At 41.5% G+C, this 18,324-nt stretch overlaps 1 protein-coding gene across 1 annotated transcript; it reads right to left on the bottom strand.

The window, feature by feature from the left end:
* Window positions 1-6,036: 6,036 nt before the first annotated feature.
* Window positions 6,037-6,984, bottom strand: LOC308426043 (olfactory receptor 2V1; the record flags this gene model as incomplete). Its single annotated transcript, XM_080923752.1, has 1 exon — window positions 6,037-6,984. One exon carries the CDS (start codon window positions 6,982-6,984, stop codon window positions 6,037-6,039), a length of 948 nt encoding a protein of 315 aa, XP_080779878.1.
* Window positions 6,985-18,324: the final 11,340 nt, after the last annotated feature.

Here is an 18,324-nt window from a genome sequence, read left to right as displayed (position 1 = left end):
TTTATTTCTTCTTTGGTGAGTCATTTATTGGATTATTAGGTCACTTAATGACTGAATGATTTGGGGGCTTGTGTATTTAATTTTAGGAGTTCCTTACATAGTCTAGATATTATTCCCCTGCCTAATATATAATTAACAATTTTTTCATGTTCTATTAACTGTATCTTTTTAAATCAAAACTACATGCATATGTGGGGAAGGGTATGCACACAAGTTGCCTATGGAGGCTATAAAAAGTCATCATATCCCCCGAGGCTGGAGCTATAGGTACTTATGAGCTGCCTGATATGGTTGCTGAGTAAGGAACTCTAGTCCTCTTCAAGAACAGCAAGTGCTTTTAACTGCTGGGCCATCTCCCCAGACCTCAGCTGTTTCTTCCCTCTGCGATCACTTCCCTTACTGTGCAGTTTATATAAGACGCTGTTTAGCTGTATGCATTTCTGTTGATCAGTTGTTGGGTTGTACCCTGTGATTTTGGAGGCCTTTTTAGAGAATACGTTCATATGCTATATCTCAACATGTTCCTTTCTTGTAGCCACTTCAGAGTTTGAGGTCTTATATTGTAGCGATCGCCGATCTCGCCAGCAAGAAAGGTTTATTGCGGGTTTGATTGCAGATGCGAAAGACCCCGAGCCCAGAAACCAGCCCTCCTTATATATGCTTAGGAGGACTGTGTTGCCACCTGATTGGTGCATTCTGTGCGCCCTAATTAGCATACTCGGAGTCACCATGATTCAGCAAAAACAGGCAGGCATGCATGTGCACTTAGGTTGTTTATCTCAAAACTGGCCACCCTCCCTTCGGGCTGGGCGCCATCTTGTAATGGCGAATACAGTGGCTTCCTACATTATATGAAGGTCTTTGATCCCTTATGGAATGACTTAGTGGGAGAAACGGACTTAGTATCGGTCCACCATATTTGGATATCAGTTTTCTTCGCACCATTGTTAAAGGAACTGTCATTGAGCTACATGTGGCCAGCCAAGCACACCTGTGATCCCAACTCTACAGAGGACAGAGACAGGGAGATAGCCAGGGCTTACTGAGTATAATCCACTTCAGTGAGATAGCCTGCCTCAAAGGAACACAGTGGAGGGTAATGGAGTAGGACACTCAGCTTTTTTCTCTGGTCTTTTCATGCACACAGAGGTGCATGTAAAACACACACACACACACACACACACACACACACACACACACACACACCAGTAGTCATTTGTTTTCCCAATGTAGTTTTGACATCTTTGTTGAAAGTTAGTTGGCTACAGCTGTGCGTGTTTATCTCTGGGCCCTCTATTCCACTGGGTGTCTTTGACATGTCTGCTTTTGTGCTTGTGCCGTAGCGTGTGGTTGTGTCAGGATGACTCTGTGGCATCATCTGAGCCCGGGGCTTCATTAGTCCAGCATTGTTCTCTGTGCTGAGGATTGTTGGGGCTATTTGAAATCCTTTATGTGGATTTTAGGATTCAGGGTTGTTTTTCTAGTTCTGTGAAAAATACTTGGAATTTTGATGTGGATTATTTTGAAGCCAGGAGCTGATTTTTACACTCATTCTGCCAATCCATAAGCACGGGAGACATTCACATCTAGTATCTCCTTTGATCTTTAAAAGTATTTTAAGGTTTTAGTTGTAGTGCTCTTTCGACTCCTTTAGGTTAAATTTATTCTTATTTGTGTGTGTGTGTGTGTGTGTGTATGTGTGTGTACTAGCATGCCTGTGTACACATGTGCATGTACATGTGTGTGTGCACATGTGCGCAAGTGTGTGTGAGCTTGGAGGTGTGTGCAGATGTGTGTAAAGCCAGAGGTTGATGTCAGAGTCTTTCTCACTCACTCACCACCCTATCTTTTATGACAAGGTCTCTCACTGAATTTAAAACTCACTGATTCAGCGAAGCCTCCTGACCTGAGTTCCTGGAACCTGTAGGCTCTATCTCCCAGCCCTGGGATTACAGACAAGTGTGGGGGTATCTGGATTTTATGTGTGAGATGGAGGTGCAAATTCAGGTCCTTATTCTTGTGAAACTAGCAGTTTACTGATAGAGCCCATTCCCCAGCCCCTGTTTCTAAATATTTTTAAAGCCCTTGTGACTGGGTTCACCCATGCCCACTTCCACCCCAATTTCTTTCTTGGTAAGATTGCTATTGGTCTGTAGAAAGCTACAGCTTTTGGCATATTGATTTTGTGTCCCATCGCTCTGTTGAAAGTGTATTTCAGATCTGAGGGTTTCCTGGTGGAGTCAGGGAGTCTTTCAACCGTATTATCTGCAAACAGACACTCTGCTTTCTTCATTTCCTGTTTGCATCTTTTTCCTTCTCCGATTGCCACTCTAACACTTAGTTACTAGAAGAGTTGTGATGATGGCCACCTTGCTTCCTTCCTGACTTTAGTAAAAAGGCTTGTCATTCCTTTGCTGGCATGTGTACGTGTGTGTGTGTGTGTGTGTGTGTGTGTGTGTGTGCATGTGTGTGTGTCTGTACATGTGTGGCTGTGTGTTTGTGTGTACATGTGTATCTGTGACTGTGTACATGTGTGTGTGTCTGTCTGTCTGTCTGTTTGTCTGTACAAGTGTCAATGTGGCTGTGTGTGTCCATGTGTGTGTCTATGGCTGTGTGTGTATGTTTGTGTACATGTGTGTCTGTGGCTGGGTGTGTATGTGTTTGTCTGTCTATACATGTGTATATGTGGCTGTGTGCTTTATGCATGTGTGTGTCTGTACATGTGTGTATGTGGCTGTGTGTGTGTGTGTGTGTGGGTGTGTGTGTGTGAGTGAGTGAGTGAGGTGTACCTACTATTAAATTAAAGTGTGTTCCTGCTCATTCTGGTGACTTCAGGGATTTGATTACGAAAGGATCTTGAGCTTTGTCCAAGGAACTTTTCTGTGTCTGCTGAGATGATCATTAATCTCTCTCCTAAGTTCTATTTGCATATTTACTCATTTTTCTCATGTTGAACCAATTGTGAGAAGAAATTAGCTTGGTCGTGGTGTATGATTTTTCATTAAAATTTTTTATGTATGAGTGTAGTGCTGTATTCATTTAATTTCTACTCCACTCTATCACCCCTCAAACTGCTCCCATGTTCACAACTCCCTCTAAAATTTATGACCTTTTCATCCTTAATTCTTATTGTCACATGTGTGTACAAATTGTGTGTATGCACAGATACATGTATATACTATTGAGTCCATTTAGGGTTGTGTCTACAGTGGTACTGGGTAAACTATGAGAGTGCTCATCCCTGGAGGAAATTTGTTCTCCCACTCTTGGCAGCCATTGATTGACTCTTCATCTAGGAGTGAAGCACTTTGAAATTTCCTCATCTGCACTGGCATATCAACTGGTGTTGCCACTGTGCATATCTTTCTAGGCAACCATATTCTCTGTGGTATCTAGAAGACATGACCAACTCACAGCAGAAATCCTGGTTCTCCAGATCTCATAATCTTTTGTCTCCCTCTCCCATGACTTTTCCTGAGCATTAGGTGTAGGACTTGCTTGGCAGATGACTTAGGGCTGGGCACCAGTAGTCACTTATTGCCTACATTTTGACCATTTGTGGATCTCAATAATAGCGTCCATTGGCTGCAAAATGGAGCTCCCTTGATGAGAAATGGCAGTTATACCTATTGATGGGTATAAGGATAAGTATTTGAATGCAGTAAGAAATTATACTAAAAGCTGGGCATGGTGACACATGGCTTTAATCCCAACGCTATGAGGCAAAAGCAGACTGAGCTCTGTAGTTTTGAGGTCTCTATATAGTGAGTACCAGGTCAGCCAAGGCAACATAATGAGAGCTTTTCTCAAACACACAGACACACAAACACACACATACACACACATGTATGTATATATATATATGTATATGTATATGTATATATATATATATATATATATATATATATATATATATATATAATCAGTAAAGGTTCTTCTCTTGAGTTATGACCATTTCCACGGTTAGTTGGCTAGGTTTACAACGAAGACACAAATATCCTCCTTATTGTGCAGACTATAAATTCAACTATTCATCCCAAACTAAAAAACAAACAAAAAGGTGTGCACTATTTAACTAAATGGGTTGAGTCCATTGTTTACAGATTGAGATATCTGACATGAAGATGACAAAATTACTCAAAGTGATATATCGATCCAATGAAATTGCTATCAAAATGTCAATGATCTTTTTTAAAATGGAGAAGTCAATTCTTAAGTTTATGGAGATTTTCAAAAATCCCAATAGGAAAATAATATTGAGAAAGAGCAAAGCTGGAGGATTCACAGCCGCTAATTCCAAAATACAAAATAAAGCAGTCCTGTGGGATAATCAGAAGTGTGTACTGCTGGCATAGAAATGGGTGGAAGGAGAACTGGAGCAAACTTTGAGGCCAGAAATAAACCCACATGTTCATGATGCACGGACTTTTGGCAAGGATGCTAATGTTATTTAGAGGACAAAGGAGTCTGTCTTTTCAATAAATATCAGGAAAGTTAGATACCCATCCACCCGAGAAAAGGATGAATGAAGTTCAGTTCCTACGTGGCATGATATATCACAATGAACTGATCATGGGTCAATGAATTAAATTTAAGACTGAAAACAATGAATCCTTAAAATGTGGAAGTCAATATTCACTCCCTTAAGTTTCACAATGGATTCTCAGTTATGATGCTAAAGCCACGATCAGAAAGAAAAACTGGACTTTTGTGCATTAAATTTACTCCTTAAAGTTAAAAAGAAAAAGGAAAAAGAAAGTCTAGGGGAGGGGAAACATGATGTGCACCTCCCATGTCTCTGTAAGGTGCAAAGAACTGCAACCCATGAAAACAATGAACACTGAATCTAGAAACACGTAAAGGACCCCAAGAAGCAAACCTCCCCCAAATGTAAGACACACTCACTCATGTTCCTGTAAGATTGCACTTATCTTTTCCGGTGTATGTCAGTACGTGTGTGTCCTGGAATTCACATGAGGGCCAGAGGACACCTGTGGGAGTGGGTTCTCTCCTTTCACTGTGGGGGTTCTGAGATCAAACTCAGGTGCCTTTACCTGCTGACCCATTTCACTGTCCCCTAAACAACATTTTTAAAGACCGTTTCTATAGCCTCTACTAACACAGAGAGAAAATGAAAGACCAGGATAAAGCCTGACCCCCTAACAGGTAAGGTAGAAGACCCTTAGCAAGTAGAGTAGAGCCAAAAATGTAGGCTAGCCAGTTCTGCAATATTATCCTTCTATTCCAGAAACTGGCTGACCATAAAAGAATTTATGACCCTAAGGTCAGGGTGGCTCTGTTTCAGAAACTGACTGACCATAAACATAAAACTTAAATAACACATCATAAACAATCTTGAGAAACCGGATGTTCCTCTTGAAATTCTTCACTGGTTTTGTTGGTATTCTCCAATGATGTACCCCCTGGGTTGTGGGGTTTTTTTTTTTCCTTAAAAACACCTTCTCCCAGCCTCTCGGGGTCAAACTCCTTTACCCCTGCGTGGGATACGAGTTTTGACCCCAGAGATGGATTTCAATAAACCTCGTGTGATTGCAGCAAGGACGGTCTCTCGTGAGTTCTTGGGGGGTCGTGTTATCCCGAGATTTGAGTGAGGGTCTCCCCTCTGAGGGGATCTTTCAAAAGCTAAAACTATTTAAGTGTTATGGAAAATTATTTCCTGCCATCTGGAAAATTCTCATTTAAAATACCCACATTTCTTATCCTAAACTTCCTATTAAACAGTACAGAACTGACTAGGACAATTCCAGTCCTTTGTAAGCACTCAATAAAAGACACGTATCACTGAGAACAACGGAGAAATAGAGCAAATTTAATTCAAGAATGCTACAATCAACAATGCCAATAATAATGTAGCAATGCTCCCCTATGAGGTTTCAGAGTCACTGGAAGTAGTCCCTACAAGATCCATGACAGAGGGCCATGACATAGTTCTATCTATAGAGAAACAGAGTCCCAAAACAAAGATGACTTACCAGTGAGGCCAGGCAACACCATCAGGCACTAGGACATGGCTTTTCAGTGCTGGCTGCCTACCTTGCAGCGGTCCAGCCCTTTACGCAGTGCCCCCATCACCTCCCTGTTCCTCAAGCTATAAATGAGGGGGTTGAGCATAGGAGTGAGGACTGTGTAGAAGATGGAGACAACTTTGTCATGGCTAGGCGTGCGATATCTTCTTGGCCTCAGGTAGATGAACATGGCTGCCCCATAGAAGAGGGAGACAGCTGTCAGGTGGGAGGAGCAGGTGGCCAGAGCCTTTTTTCGGGATTGAGCAGAGTGCATTCGGAGCACAGCCCCCAAAATGCGAGCATAGGAAGTCACAATGATGGAGAAAGGAAGAAGCAGCATAAAGACGCAGCAAGCAAAGAGCAGGGTGTCAAAAAGGGATGTGTCTGCACAGGCTAGCTTCAGTAAAGCTGGCACTTCACAGAAGAAGTGATCTATATACCGTGAGCCGCAGTAGGGCAGACTCATGGCTGCCACCATCTGAATTACTCCGTCAAGGATCCCAAAAGCCCAGGAACTTCCAGCGATCTGAAGACAGACCCTTTGGCTCATGAGAACGGGATAGTGAAGTGGGTGGCTAATAGCCACATAGCGATCATAAGCCATGAGTCCTAACAGGAGACCCTCAGACCCCACAAGAGAGACAAAAAATCCAATTTGTATGCCACAACCGGCAAAGGAGATGGACTTCCTGCCAGACAGGAAGTTGACTGCCATCTTGGGCACAATGTTACAGACCAGCATGAGGTCCATGAGGGAGAGCTGACTGAGGAAGAAGTACATGGGGGTATGAAGTCGGGGGTCCGTGTAGATGAGGAGGATGAGGAGGACATTCCCACAGAGAGCCACTGTGAAGACTAGCATGACCACAGAGAAGAGGAGAAAGTCAGTCTGGCTCTGAGAGAAGATGCCGAGGAGGATGAACCCATCTGTAGATGATTCGTTCAGCCATATTCCCATGGCTCAGTGATTCAGTCACCTGAAAATAGATGCAGAGAAGATGAGAGGAAGCATCATGCTTTTGCTTCCGAATCCTTCAATTTCACTCAGATACAGCCTTGTAATTCACCAAAATTAACATTTGCTTCGTAACATACAGAGCAATGTTCTTTCACATGCCTCAACACACATGATACAATCTTTGCTAGTTCACAGAACTATATTTCATGTTCATATTTGTATACATCGCTACTAAGAATGATAGAATCTATTTTTGTTGAGTCACAAAACTGACAACCCTCCTTCAGCCAGTGGTATCTTGGCTTTACCATGCAGCACTATCTTTAAATAGCCGAGATCACAATTTAACACTAGAGTCTATTTCCTATGCATAAGAGAGCTTATATATTGTGAAGAAAGATAGTAAAGACTTATGTATGAGAGCCTGGAGAAATGGCCTAGTGGCTAAGACCATTTGTGGGTCTTTCAGAGGACATAAGTTCAGTTCCAAGAACCCACCTTAGTCAATACAAATACATATATGTCTGTAACTTTGACTCTAGGAGATCCAGTGCCCTGCTCTGTCTGGCCTCCAAATGCATCCACATATATGTGCCATACATGCATGTGGTATACATACATTCACACACACACATATATGTATATATGTCTGTGTATATATATGTGTGTGTGTGTGTATATATATGTATTCATACATATATGAAATAAAAGCTTGAGATGTTCCTCAGTCTTTTGTTATTTTGTTTGGTTTTTAGATAGGGTCTTTCCCTAAACCACATGCTAGACTGAAAACTCACTATGTAGTCTAGATTAGCCTTGACCTCAGGTCTTAGAACCTTTATTATTCCAATGTTTCTTTCAATCATTCAGTCAAGATTCAAGTCAACTGAAAACCTCTTGATTCTCAAGGCAAGGTTTCTCAAAATGTGTGTGTGTGTGTGTGTGTGTGTGTGTGTGTGTGTGTGAGAGAGAGAGAGAGAGAGAGAGATTTTATAGTCTATTTTCACAATAGTTCTATTAAAGTGTGAAGTGATTTAAAAACTCCTACTGAAAGTATATCAATGAATTCCCAAACTAGTCTAATGTAAACCAGGTTTTTGCAGACAGACAAGTCCCCCCATACATGTGTGTATGTACACGCATGAGCACACATGAGCACACATGAGCACACATGAGCACATCTGCACCCACTAGTGTCCTGAAGCTCACACCATTCCCCAATGCTCATTGTGCTTCCTTGAGTTTTGTCAAACTGAAGATAACTGCATTTTTGGTATTTTATTCTTCAAAGTTTGTCTCTGAGGCAGGCTCTTTGCACAGACTATTTCTAAACCACCTCTATTCTTGCTCAAGTACCAGATTCTCTAAAAATAAAAAAATACATATTAAAAATTTAAGTACTTTACATCCCCAAGGTCCTTCCCTGATCTAATTTTTATTATTTACCTCATTTGACTGCATAAATGCTATTTTAATGTCTATATCAACTCATTGGGATATAAATATCATCTGTTGTTTAGAGTAGTGTCTGGACAGCCCCTAGGAGAGCCATTTAGTTCATAGCATGACCTCAATAAATATGGCTGGCTGAGTAAGATAATGCAGATGAAATACATGACTCAAAATTCCAAGTTCCAAAATTAGAAACCAAAATCTGAATCAAAAGCTCACTCCTGGGAGCTTGTTTTGGCCTGACTGCAGGGATTTGTTGCATGATTACTTCCTTGGTGAGAAAACGAGCGGCAGTGTAGGAAACAGCCTCTGCTATTATAAAACCTATGGATGTCTGTGCTGGTGGTGTGCTGGTGTCTACCTAACCCACCCACTGCAAAAGTGGAAGGACACAGTTACCTAGGACATCCTGCTCATCGTACAGAAAGACCTGTGCTAACTCCCTAGATTAGGATGGGCTACATCAGACCAGTGATCAAGAAGCTACCACATCATTCATTTCTCCACAGAACACATGTCTGGTGTGCCAGAATATGTGCCCAGGTATTCCTCTGAACAACAATACTGAGGAATGAGGTTTTCCATAAGACTGAGTTACTGTCTCCAAAGCCTTAAAACACCTTCCTAGATATATTGGTCTTAGTCTCAAACAAGAAAAATAACTTGGGGTCTGGAGAGATGGCTCAGCGGTTAAGAACACTGACTGCTCTTCCAGAGGTCCTGAGTTCAATTCCCAGCAACCACATGGTGACTCACAACCATCTGTAATGGGATCAGATGTACTCTTCTGATTTTTCTGAAAACAGCTGCAGTGTACTTATATACATAAACTAAATAAATATTTTTTAAAAAAGAAAAATTACTTGGGTCTCCTTTAGTTCCTCTTGTGTGCTGAGAACCTCTGTTCTACTGAGAGAGGCATTCAGCCACACAGAATCCCCACCCTTTTCTTCATCCTACCTCTCTTATTCTGTGAACTAATAAGCAACATTTCTTTCTCCATCTTTGGTGGTTTCCTTGAATTTAATGGCCCAGTCTTCCTACAGTGGATAAATGGAAACACCATTAGTCTCCTCCAAAAGAACACCTGTCTGTGCCTCCCTCTTGGTGCAGTTACTAATTGGTCAGTCTAGCTGCCTGAGTCACATCATTTCATCTCTGATTCCTTGAGTTCCTACACAGTTACACAATGAACACTGCCCTCAGAGGACCAGTGGCCTCACATTGACTCACCACCCAGCATGCACTTGACTCCCACTCCAGTAAGTGCACACGTAACACTGACGTGAATCCTCTCCTAAAAGAACAAAACCCAAAGTGTTTTAGAAAGAAAGTGGGGATTTCATCACTGGTCCCTCCATCGCCATCCAGACCTTTCCTTCAGAGCTCCCTGGACTTCTCTTGACTCACCATCCCTGAGGCTCCTCCCCCACCATGGGCTCACCCATCATGGAGTCCTTGAAGACATGTATTCGTCCTTCCTCATGGATAAGCTTTTTTTTTTTTCACTCCTGTCTCCTTCTCAGTGGTGACTTCCCTGAATACAGAGACATGAAATTCTTCCACCATCCTCCATCTCTTTCCTGCCTTGAGTTTTTACATCAGGCAAAACCACAATGCACGCTGCATCCTATTTGTAGGATTTGGCTTCTGCTTCCCTAACTGCAACCCATGTTTCCAGTTATGACTGGAGACATGAGGAGATTTCCAGACTCCTGTGACAGTGTTGACATATGTCTTATGATGTCAGTAAATACTTATCGAGTGACTGTTTGATATACAAAACAACTCAGGATTTTTCCCTTAGAATTTCACATGTTTTTTTTTCTCCTAAGACCAACCTTTTAAAAAAACTGATTTTTTATGTAATGGTTTCCTTTTTTTCTTCCTAGAAATAGCAACATAAAAGAAGCCATTTATCTTTTCAATGTTATTTGGGGAACAAGAGGAGAGACATTACACTAAAAATCTCTTCCATTAAAAAGAAGAAAATAACAACATTCATTCTAATAGTACCAGACACCATAAAGCAGAAGAAATATTGATACATATATTGTAATGAAATAAAGCAACATCCAGGATGAGAGAAATTATCTTAAGGAGAATGAGCCTCACTCACCTTTTGATGGGTCTCCTGTGGGAGGAAAAACATTGGCAAAAATGCCCTTTGGAGAAACTTATAATTTCAATTTTATTTCATTGGTCCTCTGTTGCATTTACTGGTGAAAAAAAGGATAGAAGATATCTATGCCCCTAGCTCTGATTTCCTTCCTCAGTTCCCTTGCCATCAACCCTCAGCTAAACTGTGTAGATTCATTACCTTCTGGACCATTCTAGTTCAGATAGTATGGTTCAGACAGACAGCTGCCCCTTCCAAACAAAATCAGGGAAAAAAGGAAAGGGAGGACAGGAGTGCCAGACTCAGCCCGTGGACACCGGAGCTCAACCACTCATGCCTACACAGTTTCACTTGAGTCTCTGAATTATCCCCCACTGCCCATACAGGTACTTAACACAGATACTAAGAAAGGAATGTGAAGCCAGTGTCTCCCAAGAGACCCCACCAACTCCAGCACTGCAATTGAAACTCCCATGTTTGCAATTAAAGAAACCCAACATGGCTCAAACAAGGCCAGAGGAGACTGAATGAGGAAACCTGTCAGGAAAGGCCATGGGGCCATAAGAGGAATGTGAAGAAATTTCCCTGGTGTTCTACTTACTTCCCCATCTTAACACTTTTTCTGAGCCCCACTCCTCTACCCCCATAAGTGCCCCCAGTCCCTCCTATGTGCCTCTGCTCAATTGTTCCCAGAAACCATAAACCACACCTTTCCTTTAATTGCCCTCATCTAGTTAGCTCGCATCTCCCAATCCTGAATGAAATGCAAAGAAGAGGTGATTTGAATTCTAATTCAAGCACAAGTGAGTCCTACACTCAAGAAATTTCTAACCTTAGAGGGGAGAAGGAGCAGCACTCACGTCCACAAGACAGTGGCAAGGGGGTGAGTGTCACCCAAACACTCCTGGACATTTCCATAGGTTTCATGCCCTTCAGAGACTTTGTAGAAGAGGCGGAAAGATTGTCAGAGCCAGGATGTGGATGGAAGTCACCAAGGAAATAAGGCCTTCTTGACACAACAGGGCTGATGCACATAGGAGCTCACAGAGACCGTAGCAAGCCCCCATCCCTAACCCAGAAGCTATCTCCAATCAACAACCACTCACAAATGAAAATTAGTTTTCTCCAACTGAGTCTTCACCACGCTAAGGGCAGGCCCCATAGCCAACACAAGATGAACTCAGTGGTGTTTGGGGAAAATTGTCCCCCCCCCACACTCTCTTTCTCTCTCTCTCTCTCTCTCTCTGTCTCTCTCGTGCGTGCCTGTGTGCCTGTGTGTGTGTGTGTGTTTATGAATCCACTGGAAAAGGTAAAATCTTGGACTCAGTATAGATTAAACAAGTTTATTCTCACTGCCAGCAAAAGGAAGGCAGCTCGTAGCCCAAAGCTGCTCTTTGGGTGGTATTTGTCAGCTTAGTGGTAATCATGGCTAGGGAGAACACAGCAGTCAACACAACAGCAATCCACTGTTCTGTTCTGTTCTGGTGCCTATTCTGGTGGCCAAAGAGATATGAGGCAGTTTCACCAAGTGGTTAGCATTATCGCAATCCAAGTGGATTGGTCGTTGCAGGGCCCCATTATCTTCTTGGAGACCTCAAAGGTTACTGTTAGCAATGATAGAAAACTTAAACATCAGAAAGAATTGAGGGCCACAATCTATTAAATGCATCTGAGGTGCACAAACTTTGTGCCTGGTTTAGACTCAAACCTGAAAACAGACACAGGAAGCTAGATGAAGTTTATTTCTAGAATTAATACTCTGTATGACTACTAGAATCACAACAGAAAGCTTATCTATGCATAATAACATTGTGTTTTAAGATAATATTTGTACCCTAAGAGTTCTAGAGAGTCAAATAAAAACCAAAAGTTTATGATAGTCCTGGCAATATGATAGTCCCTTATTTTTGTTTTCTTCTGTCCCATACCAGGTTACTCTTCTGATATGAGACAGAGATTTTGAACTTTCCTTTTAATGAACATGCATTGGCTTAAAGAAGGAGAAAGCCACACTCCAACCCCAAAGCCAGCTTTAATTTATAATTGAATTGGGACTACATAAAAACCACTTGCTACTGTAGAGGGCCGCCACTACCTGTAAACGGCAGCAGAAAGGAGCTGGGGTGGGCGATAACACTTGGCCAATTTGCTCTTACTTGGGACATATTCTCTCAATGATCTTACCTCTTCCTTCAGGTGTTTCACTTGTCCAGTGGTCTCTGGATTACTTAGTTAATTGTTTTTATTCTCCTGGAAAGATAAAAGCAAAAACCTGTCCCAACCCTAACTTGGGACAGAGGGATGTCGTTTTTGGCAGGTTGTTTCCTTCCTAGGGCAAAATAGTTTGGGGAAACAGCAAAAGGATTATCTTTCTATTGAAATTTTAAAACTAAGCTATGTGTAAATTAATAACTATATATCACATGGCTATGGATTCCTTATAATAATTATTCTCATAGGATTGCCCTCTTTTGGTTTGGTTCTCCATCTCCTTATTTTTTAATGTTATGAATAAACTTTTGAATGTGTAATTTATCATTCTTGTTTATTTATTCTGAATTTGTTCTCTGGCAAATTTTGATATCCTAGTCTTAATTAGCATGATGCCAATTTGTCTACTATTTCACAGTTTTCAGACATTTTGTCTGTCTTGTCTGTATGAGTGACAAAATTTGATGTCCTGTTAAGTTCTGCTAGATTTTGACATTTCCATTCATGCCTTCCATGACCTTTGCCATTTATCTGACAGTTAGCAGTTTTCTATTTTGATGACCATACAGATATACCATTGCAATACACACCATAAATTGAAAAAAGAGATTTTTCTTTTGCTTTCTTAGTTGTCTGTCTTTCAGCCAATATGTTATGTTGATTCTATGGTTTCTTCCTCAGTGTTGGATATTCCATCTCCTGGTTTACATGCTGATGCTTTTCATTAGCTTTGGTTCCATCAGGGATTGATGAGCCATCAGTACACAATGCATTAGTGAAGTATTGTGACTATCCCGATAGTCCCCACAGTTCAATAAGAGCCTCTTTTGGGCGATGGGTGAGTGACTTAGAGATGGGGATTATAGGCAACTGAGCTATTTCCTCAGTGTGAGACAACATAGCCCCTTTGTTACCACACCCTGGACAATAAGGAATTCAGATAGGTACCTGTTCCACTGCAATAGTATTGAGGTCAGGGAATAGACACACAAATTACTCAGACATTGATCTCAGTTAAATAGGGATGGTTTATTAAATACACAAACCAAGACTGATCGATCAGGGCCATAGCCAGACTTGGAAGCTGACTATGGCCCCCGAATATTTCTCAGGGCAAGTTTATGTGGCAAAAGCCAAAATGAGCTCATACACAGGTGCAGGAATCACTGCCTAGTGGTCTGCTATTTTGGCTAGCTAGACGGAACAGTTCTAACTGACCTTTCTTCTGATTGGTCCTAAGTGGAAATTATGGTTGTGAAATTTCTTCTTCTTCTTCTTCTTCTTCTTCTTCTTCTTCTTCTTCTTCTTCTTCTTCTTCTTCTTCTTCTTCTTCTTCTTCTTCTTCTTCTTTTGATTGATGGTATTCAAGAGAGTAGAGAGGGATCCCTAGGCCCCTCCTGTTATTATGGGGATCTGGGATGCAAATTATGAGGGAGATGTTCAGTGTCGGGGACCAAGTTGGGACAGGGACTCCTCAGCAACTGAGGACCTCTCTCTTGCTCTCAGTGCCCTTGCTGTAGTGGGTGATCCAGGGTTTCCTACTCCTTGGAGGCCATGTAGTCCATGAGGTCCACCACCTGTTGCTGTAGTCATATTTATTGTCATACCAGAAAATGAACCTTACAAAGTTGTTGCTGAGAGCAATGACATTCTCATCATCAAAGGTAAAAAAGTAGGAGTTGCTGTTGAAGTCACAGGAGACAACCTGGTCCTCAGTGTAGCCCAGGATGCTCTTTAGTGGGCCCTCAGATGCCTGCTTCATTACCTTCTTGATGCCATCATACTTGGCAGGTTTCTCCAGGTGGCATGTCAGATTCACAGTGGATATATTGAGAGTAGGAACATGGAAGGCCATGCCAGTGAGCTTCCCATTCAGCTCTGGGATGACCTTGCCCTCAGCCTTGGCAGCACCAGTGGATCCAGGGATGATGTTCTGGGCTGCCCCATTGCCATCATGTGACAGCTTTCCAGAGGGGACATCCACAGTCTTCTCAGTGGCAGTGATGGCATGAACTGTAGTCATGAGCCCTTTCACAATTCCAAAGTTGTCACAAATGATCTTGGCCAAGGGCCAGTTGGTGGTGCAGGATGCATTGCTGACAATCTTTAGTGAGTTGTCATATTTCTTGCGGTTCACACCCATCACAAACATGGGGGCATCAGCCTAAGGAGTGGAGACAATGACCCTTTTGGCCCCATCCTCCAAGTGCGCCCTGGCCTTCTCCATGGTGGTGATGATGTCAGTAGACTCCACAATATACTCCACACCAGCATCATCCCATTTTATGTTAGCAGGATCTCACTCCTGAAAGATGGTGATGGGCTTCCCATTGATGACGAGCTTCCCATTCTCAGCCTTGACTGTGCCACTGAATTTGCCATAAGCAGAGTCATTCTGGAACATGTAGGTGATGTAGTTGAGGTCAATAAAGGTGTTGTTGATGATAACAATCTCCACTTTGCCAGATGCAGGGCAGAAGGCAGCCCTGGTAACCGGGTGCCCAATATGGTGAAATCTGTTCACAGTGACCTTCACTATCTTATCCATAGGATGAGCCTGGCACTGCATTAGAAGACATAGCTGTCTCTGAAACAGGGAGAAGCAGAGGATGAGATTTCTTAAGATTAAAAACCGTGAGGCCCTAAGAGACAAAGAATATCCAGTGAATCAGGTTTGGGGACTTTCCAGAGGGAAGAAAGCCCTGAGATGGTTTGAGGACTCTCACAGTGATAGGAATTTCCTGCCAAAAGAACAGTCAGCAGCCCTAAAGTGGGTGTTAACCAGGTAACAGGTGTGGTAGCACTCCACCAGGGGCCTCCAATCATGTAAAAGGTTGACACTAATCACCAATGGGAAGTAACCAACTCATGCTGTTACCTAAGTCTGCCTCACTAATGTATAAAAAGTATGCATTTTTGGGATTGGGGGTCACCTCTGTCCCATTTACAGGATGACCTCAGTGCACTGGAATAATTAAACCTCTTGCTTATTGCATTGATCTTGAGTCTCTGTGTCTCCGTGGGTGTGGACGTCCCCAGACATTGGGCCCTTTGGGCACAATAAAACCCCAGCCGGACACCACTCTGAGTCAAGCTATTTTTCTGTGTCAGTAAAAATATGAAATAATGATTGGCAAGTGTAGGCTTTGATTTTTTTAAAACGTATTTTATTTAGGGCTATTACTTACCAACCAGGGGTAGGAAGGTTAATAGAAAAAGGGGGTTGTGGACCTGTTTAGAAGTAGCTCCTTGGGGTGCTTCCACTCTTCATTGTCAGGAAATCAGCAGTCTAGTCCAATAGCAAACTATCAACCATGAATCAGCGGTAGCAGCACAATCCAACAGAAACAGTAAGGCTTCTCTGAATCAACATGAGTCAGCAGAAGTGGCCAGAATCAGCCGGAATCAACCAAAATACCTCAAGAAGTTCTTAGCCACATTTTGCTATATGAAGTGAAGAACAGTGAAGACCAGTGAAAACCAGAAAAGCATTGCAATGCAAGAACATCCTCTCACTGTCTGTTCGGTTTTATTAAGATTCTTTCTAAACGTCACACACCCTCTCAAGTGTCTGTTTCCAGCATAACATCACATGCCCTCTCACAGGACAGCTTCCATAAAAACACCTCATGACACAATGGAGATTTTAAAGAAACCAGAAATTTCTACTTCAGGCAGGTATGGAACAAAATGGCTACAGCTGTGCTGGGGGCATTGGATTCAACAATCCCTTTCCTTCTATGGCCAAGCATGCAAAGGACTCTACCTTCAAACAGATCCAATCCATCACTGTAAGGAGCTCACTTATGACTGAAGAGAGGTTGGCAGTGACTGAGTATGAGGTTCTCCATGCTTCCTAAAATGTCTAGATTTGTTTCTCAAAGACAGAATATTTATTCTCTGCATAGAGAAAGCATTTGCAATAGATACCAACAGACAAATGTTGGTGGAATTCTTTTGCTCCACAGTTGCCAATAAACCAATAAATATGGTATTTATAATTAAGGCATCATATGGTTCAATATTGGTTAGTTTTGCATGCATGAAGATGAACTTATCAGCAATTGCAAAAACTGCTCTTTTTGTCCCCAGTGGAAATTAGATGCTTTTCTAAAAACCATGGAGAGGGTTTTTACAGTAATCTGTAAATGTGGTATGTGATTTCTCTAGTGTGCAAACATACCAATTAGGAGCTGTATCTGGCTTTTGTTCCTTCCTGGTGGGATTAAAGGCATGCACTACCACCACCTTATTCACTATAATTCTAGAATTAAAAAAAACTAATTTAAAAAGATCTGAGTATCTCTGCTGGGATTAAATCATGGGAAAACATCCCCCTATTCAAATATTTTATCTTACCTCCAAATCACTCCAATTCCTAGAAATTTAGAAAACAAGTGTGAACTGTAGGAACCCTTTGAATGTACTTAAAACATTTTAAGTCTCTTAACTGTGTTTTAAACAACAAACAACAAAATTATCCCTTTTATTTTTCTGGGACCAGTTTGGTCAAACAACAGGTTCCCCAGTACAGGAGCAAGGATTAAAAGAAAAGAGAGACAATTAAACAAAATTATAACATGACTCCAACCAGTTCTGAGGCTGAACCAAAGTCATTTTTATTCACTTCTCTTTTATTTTTTTATTAACAACTTTATTTTACAAAACAAAGATGAATGTACAGATTTTAAGCATTGTTTGCATAAAATTATACATTTTTGTCAGTACTTTTTTTTCAGATTTTAAAATAATTTTTACATAAAACTGTATGAATATATTTTTTAGTCAGTACTTGATTTTTTTTAAAGGTTTGATAGTATGCATTGAAAACTTAATAGTTACAATGAGCATAATTACATGTAAAACAAAATGTAACATGGAAATAGTCAAAGTTTTCTTGTTGTATACAGATTTTTTGTTTTGTTTTGTTTTGTTTTCTTTATTTCTTGGACTTCATACAGTCTGTGAGTTGTTTCTGGGGCAGTGTGAGCCTCTGGGGTTAGCATCCCACTATCAGTGACTGCATATTATGTCTGTTCTTTTGTGACTGGGTTATCTCACTCAGAATGATAGTCTCTAGATGCATCCATTTTCTTAAGAATTTGGTCAAGTCATTGTTTCTGGTGGCTGAGTAGTATTCCATTGTGTAAATGTACCACAATTTTTGTATCCATTCATCTTCTGAAGAACATCTGGGTTCTTTCCAGCTTCTGGCTATTATAAATAAAGCTGCTATGAACATTGTGGTGCATATATCTTTGTTGTGTACTAAGGTGTCTCTGGGGTATATGCCCAGAAGTGGAATAGCTGGGTCTTCAGGTAGTATTATGTCCAATTTTCTGAGGTATTGCCAGACTGATTTCCAGAGTGGTTGTATAAGTTTGCAACCCCACCAACAGTGGAGAAGGGTTCCTCTTTCTCTGCAACCTCGCCAGCATCTGTTGTCATCTGAGTTTTGGATCTTGGCCAATCTGACTGGTGTGAGGTGGAATCTCAGGGTTGTTTGATTTGCATTTCCCTGATGGCTAAAGATGTCGAGCACTTCCTCAGATATTTCT

The sequence above is a fragment of the Micromys minutus genome (assembly GCF_963924665.1).
Source record: "Micromys minutus genome assembly, chromosome: 10".
In the NCBI taxonomy this organism is placed as follows: Eukaryota; Metazoa; Chordata; class Mammalia; order Rodentia; family Muridae; genus Micromys; species Micromys minutus.
Note: the sequence above shows the minus strand (reverse complement) of the source record. Positions and strands in the feature narration are given on the sequence as shown.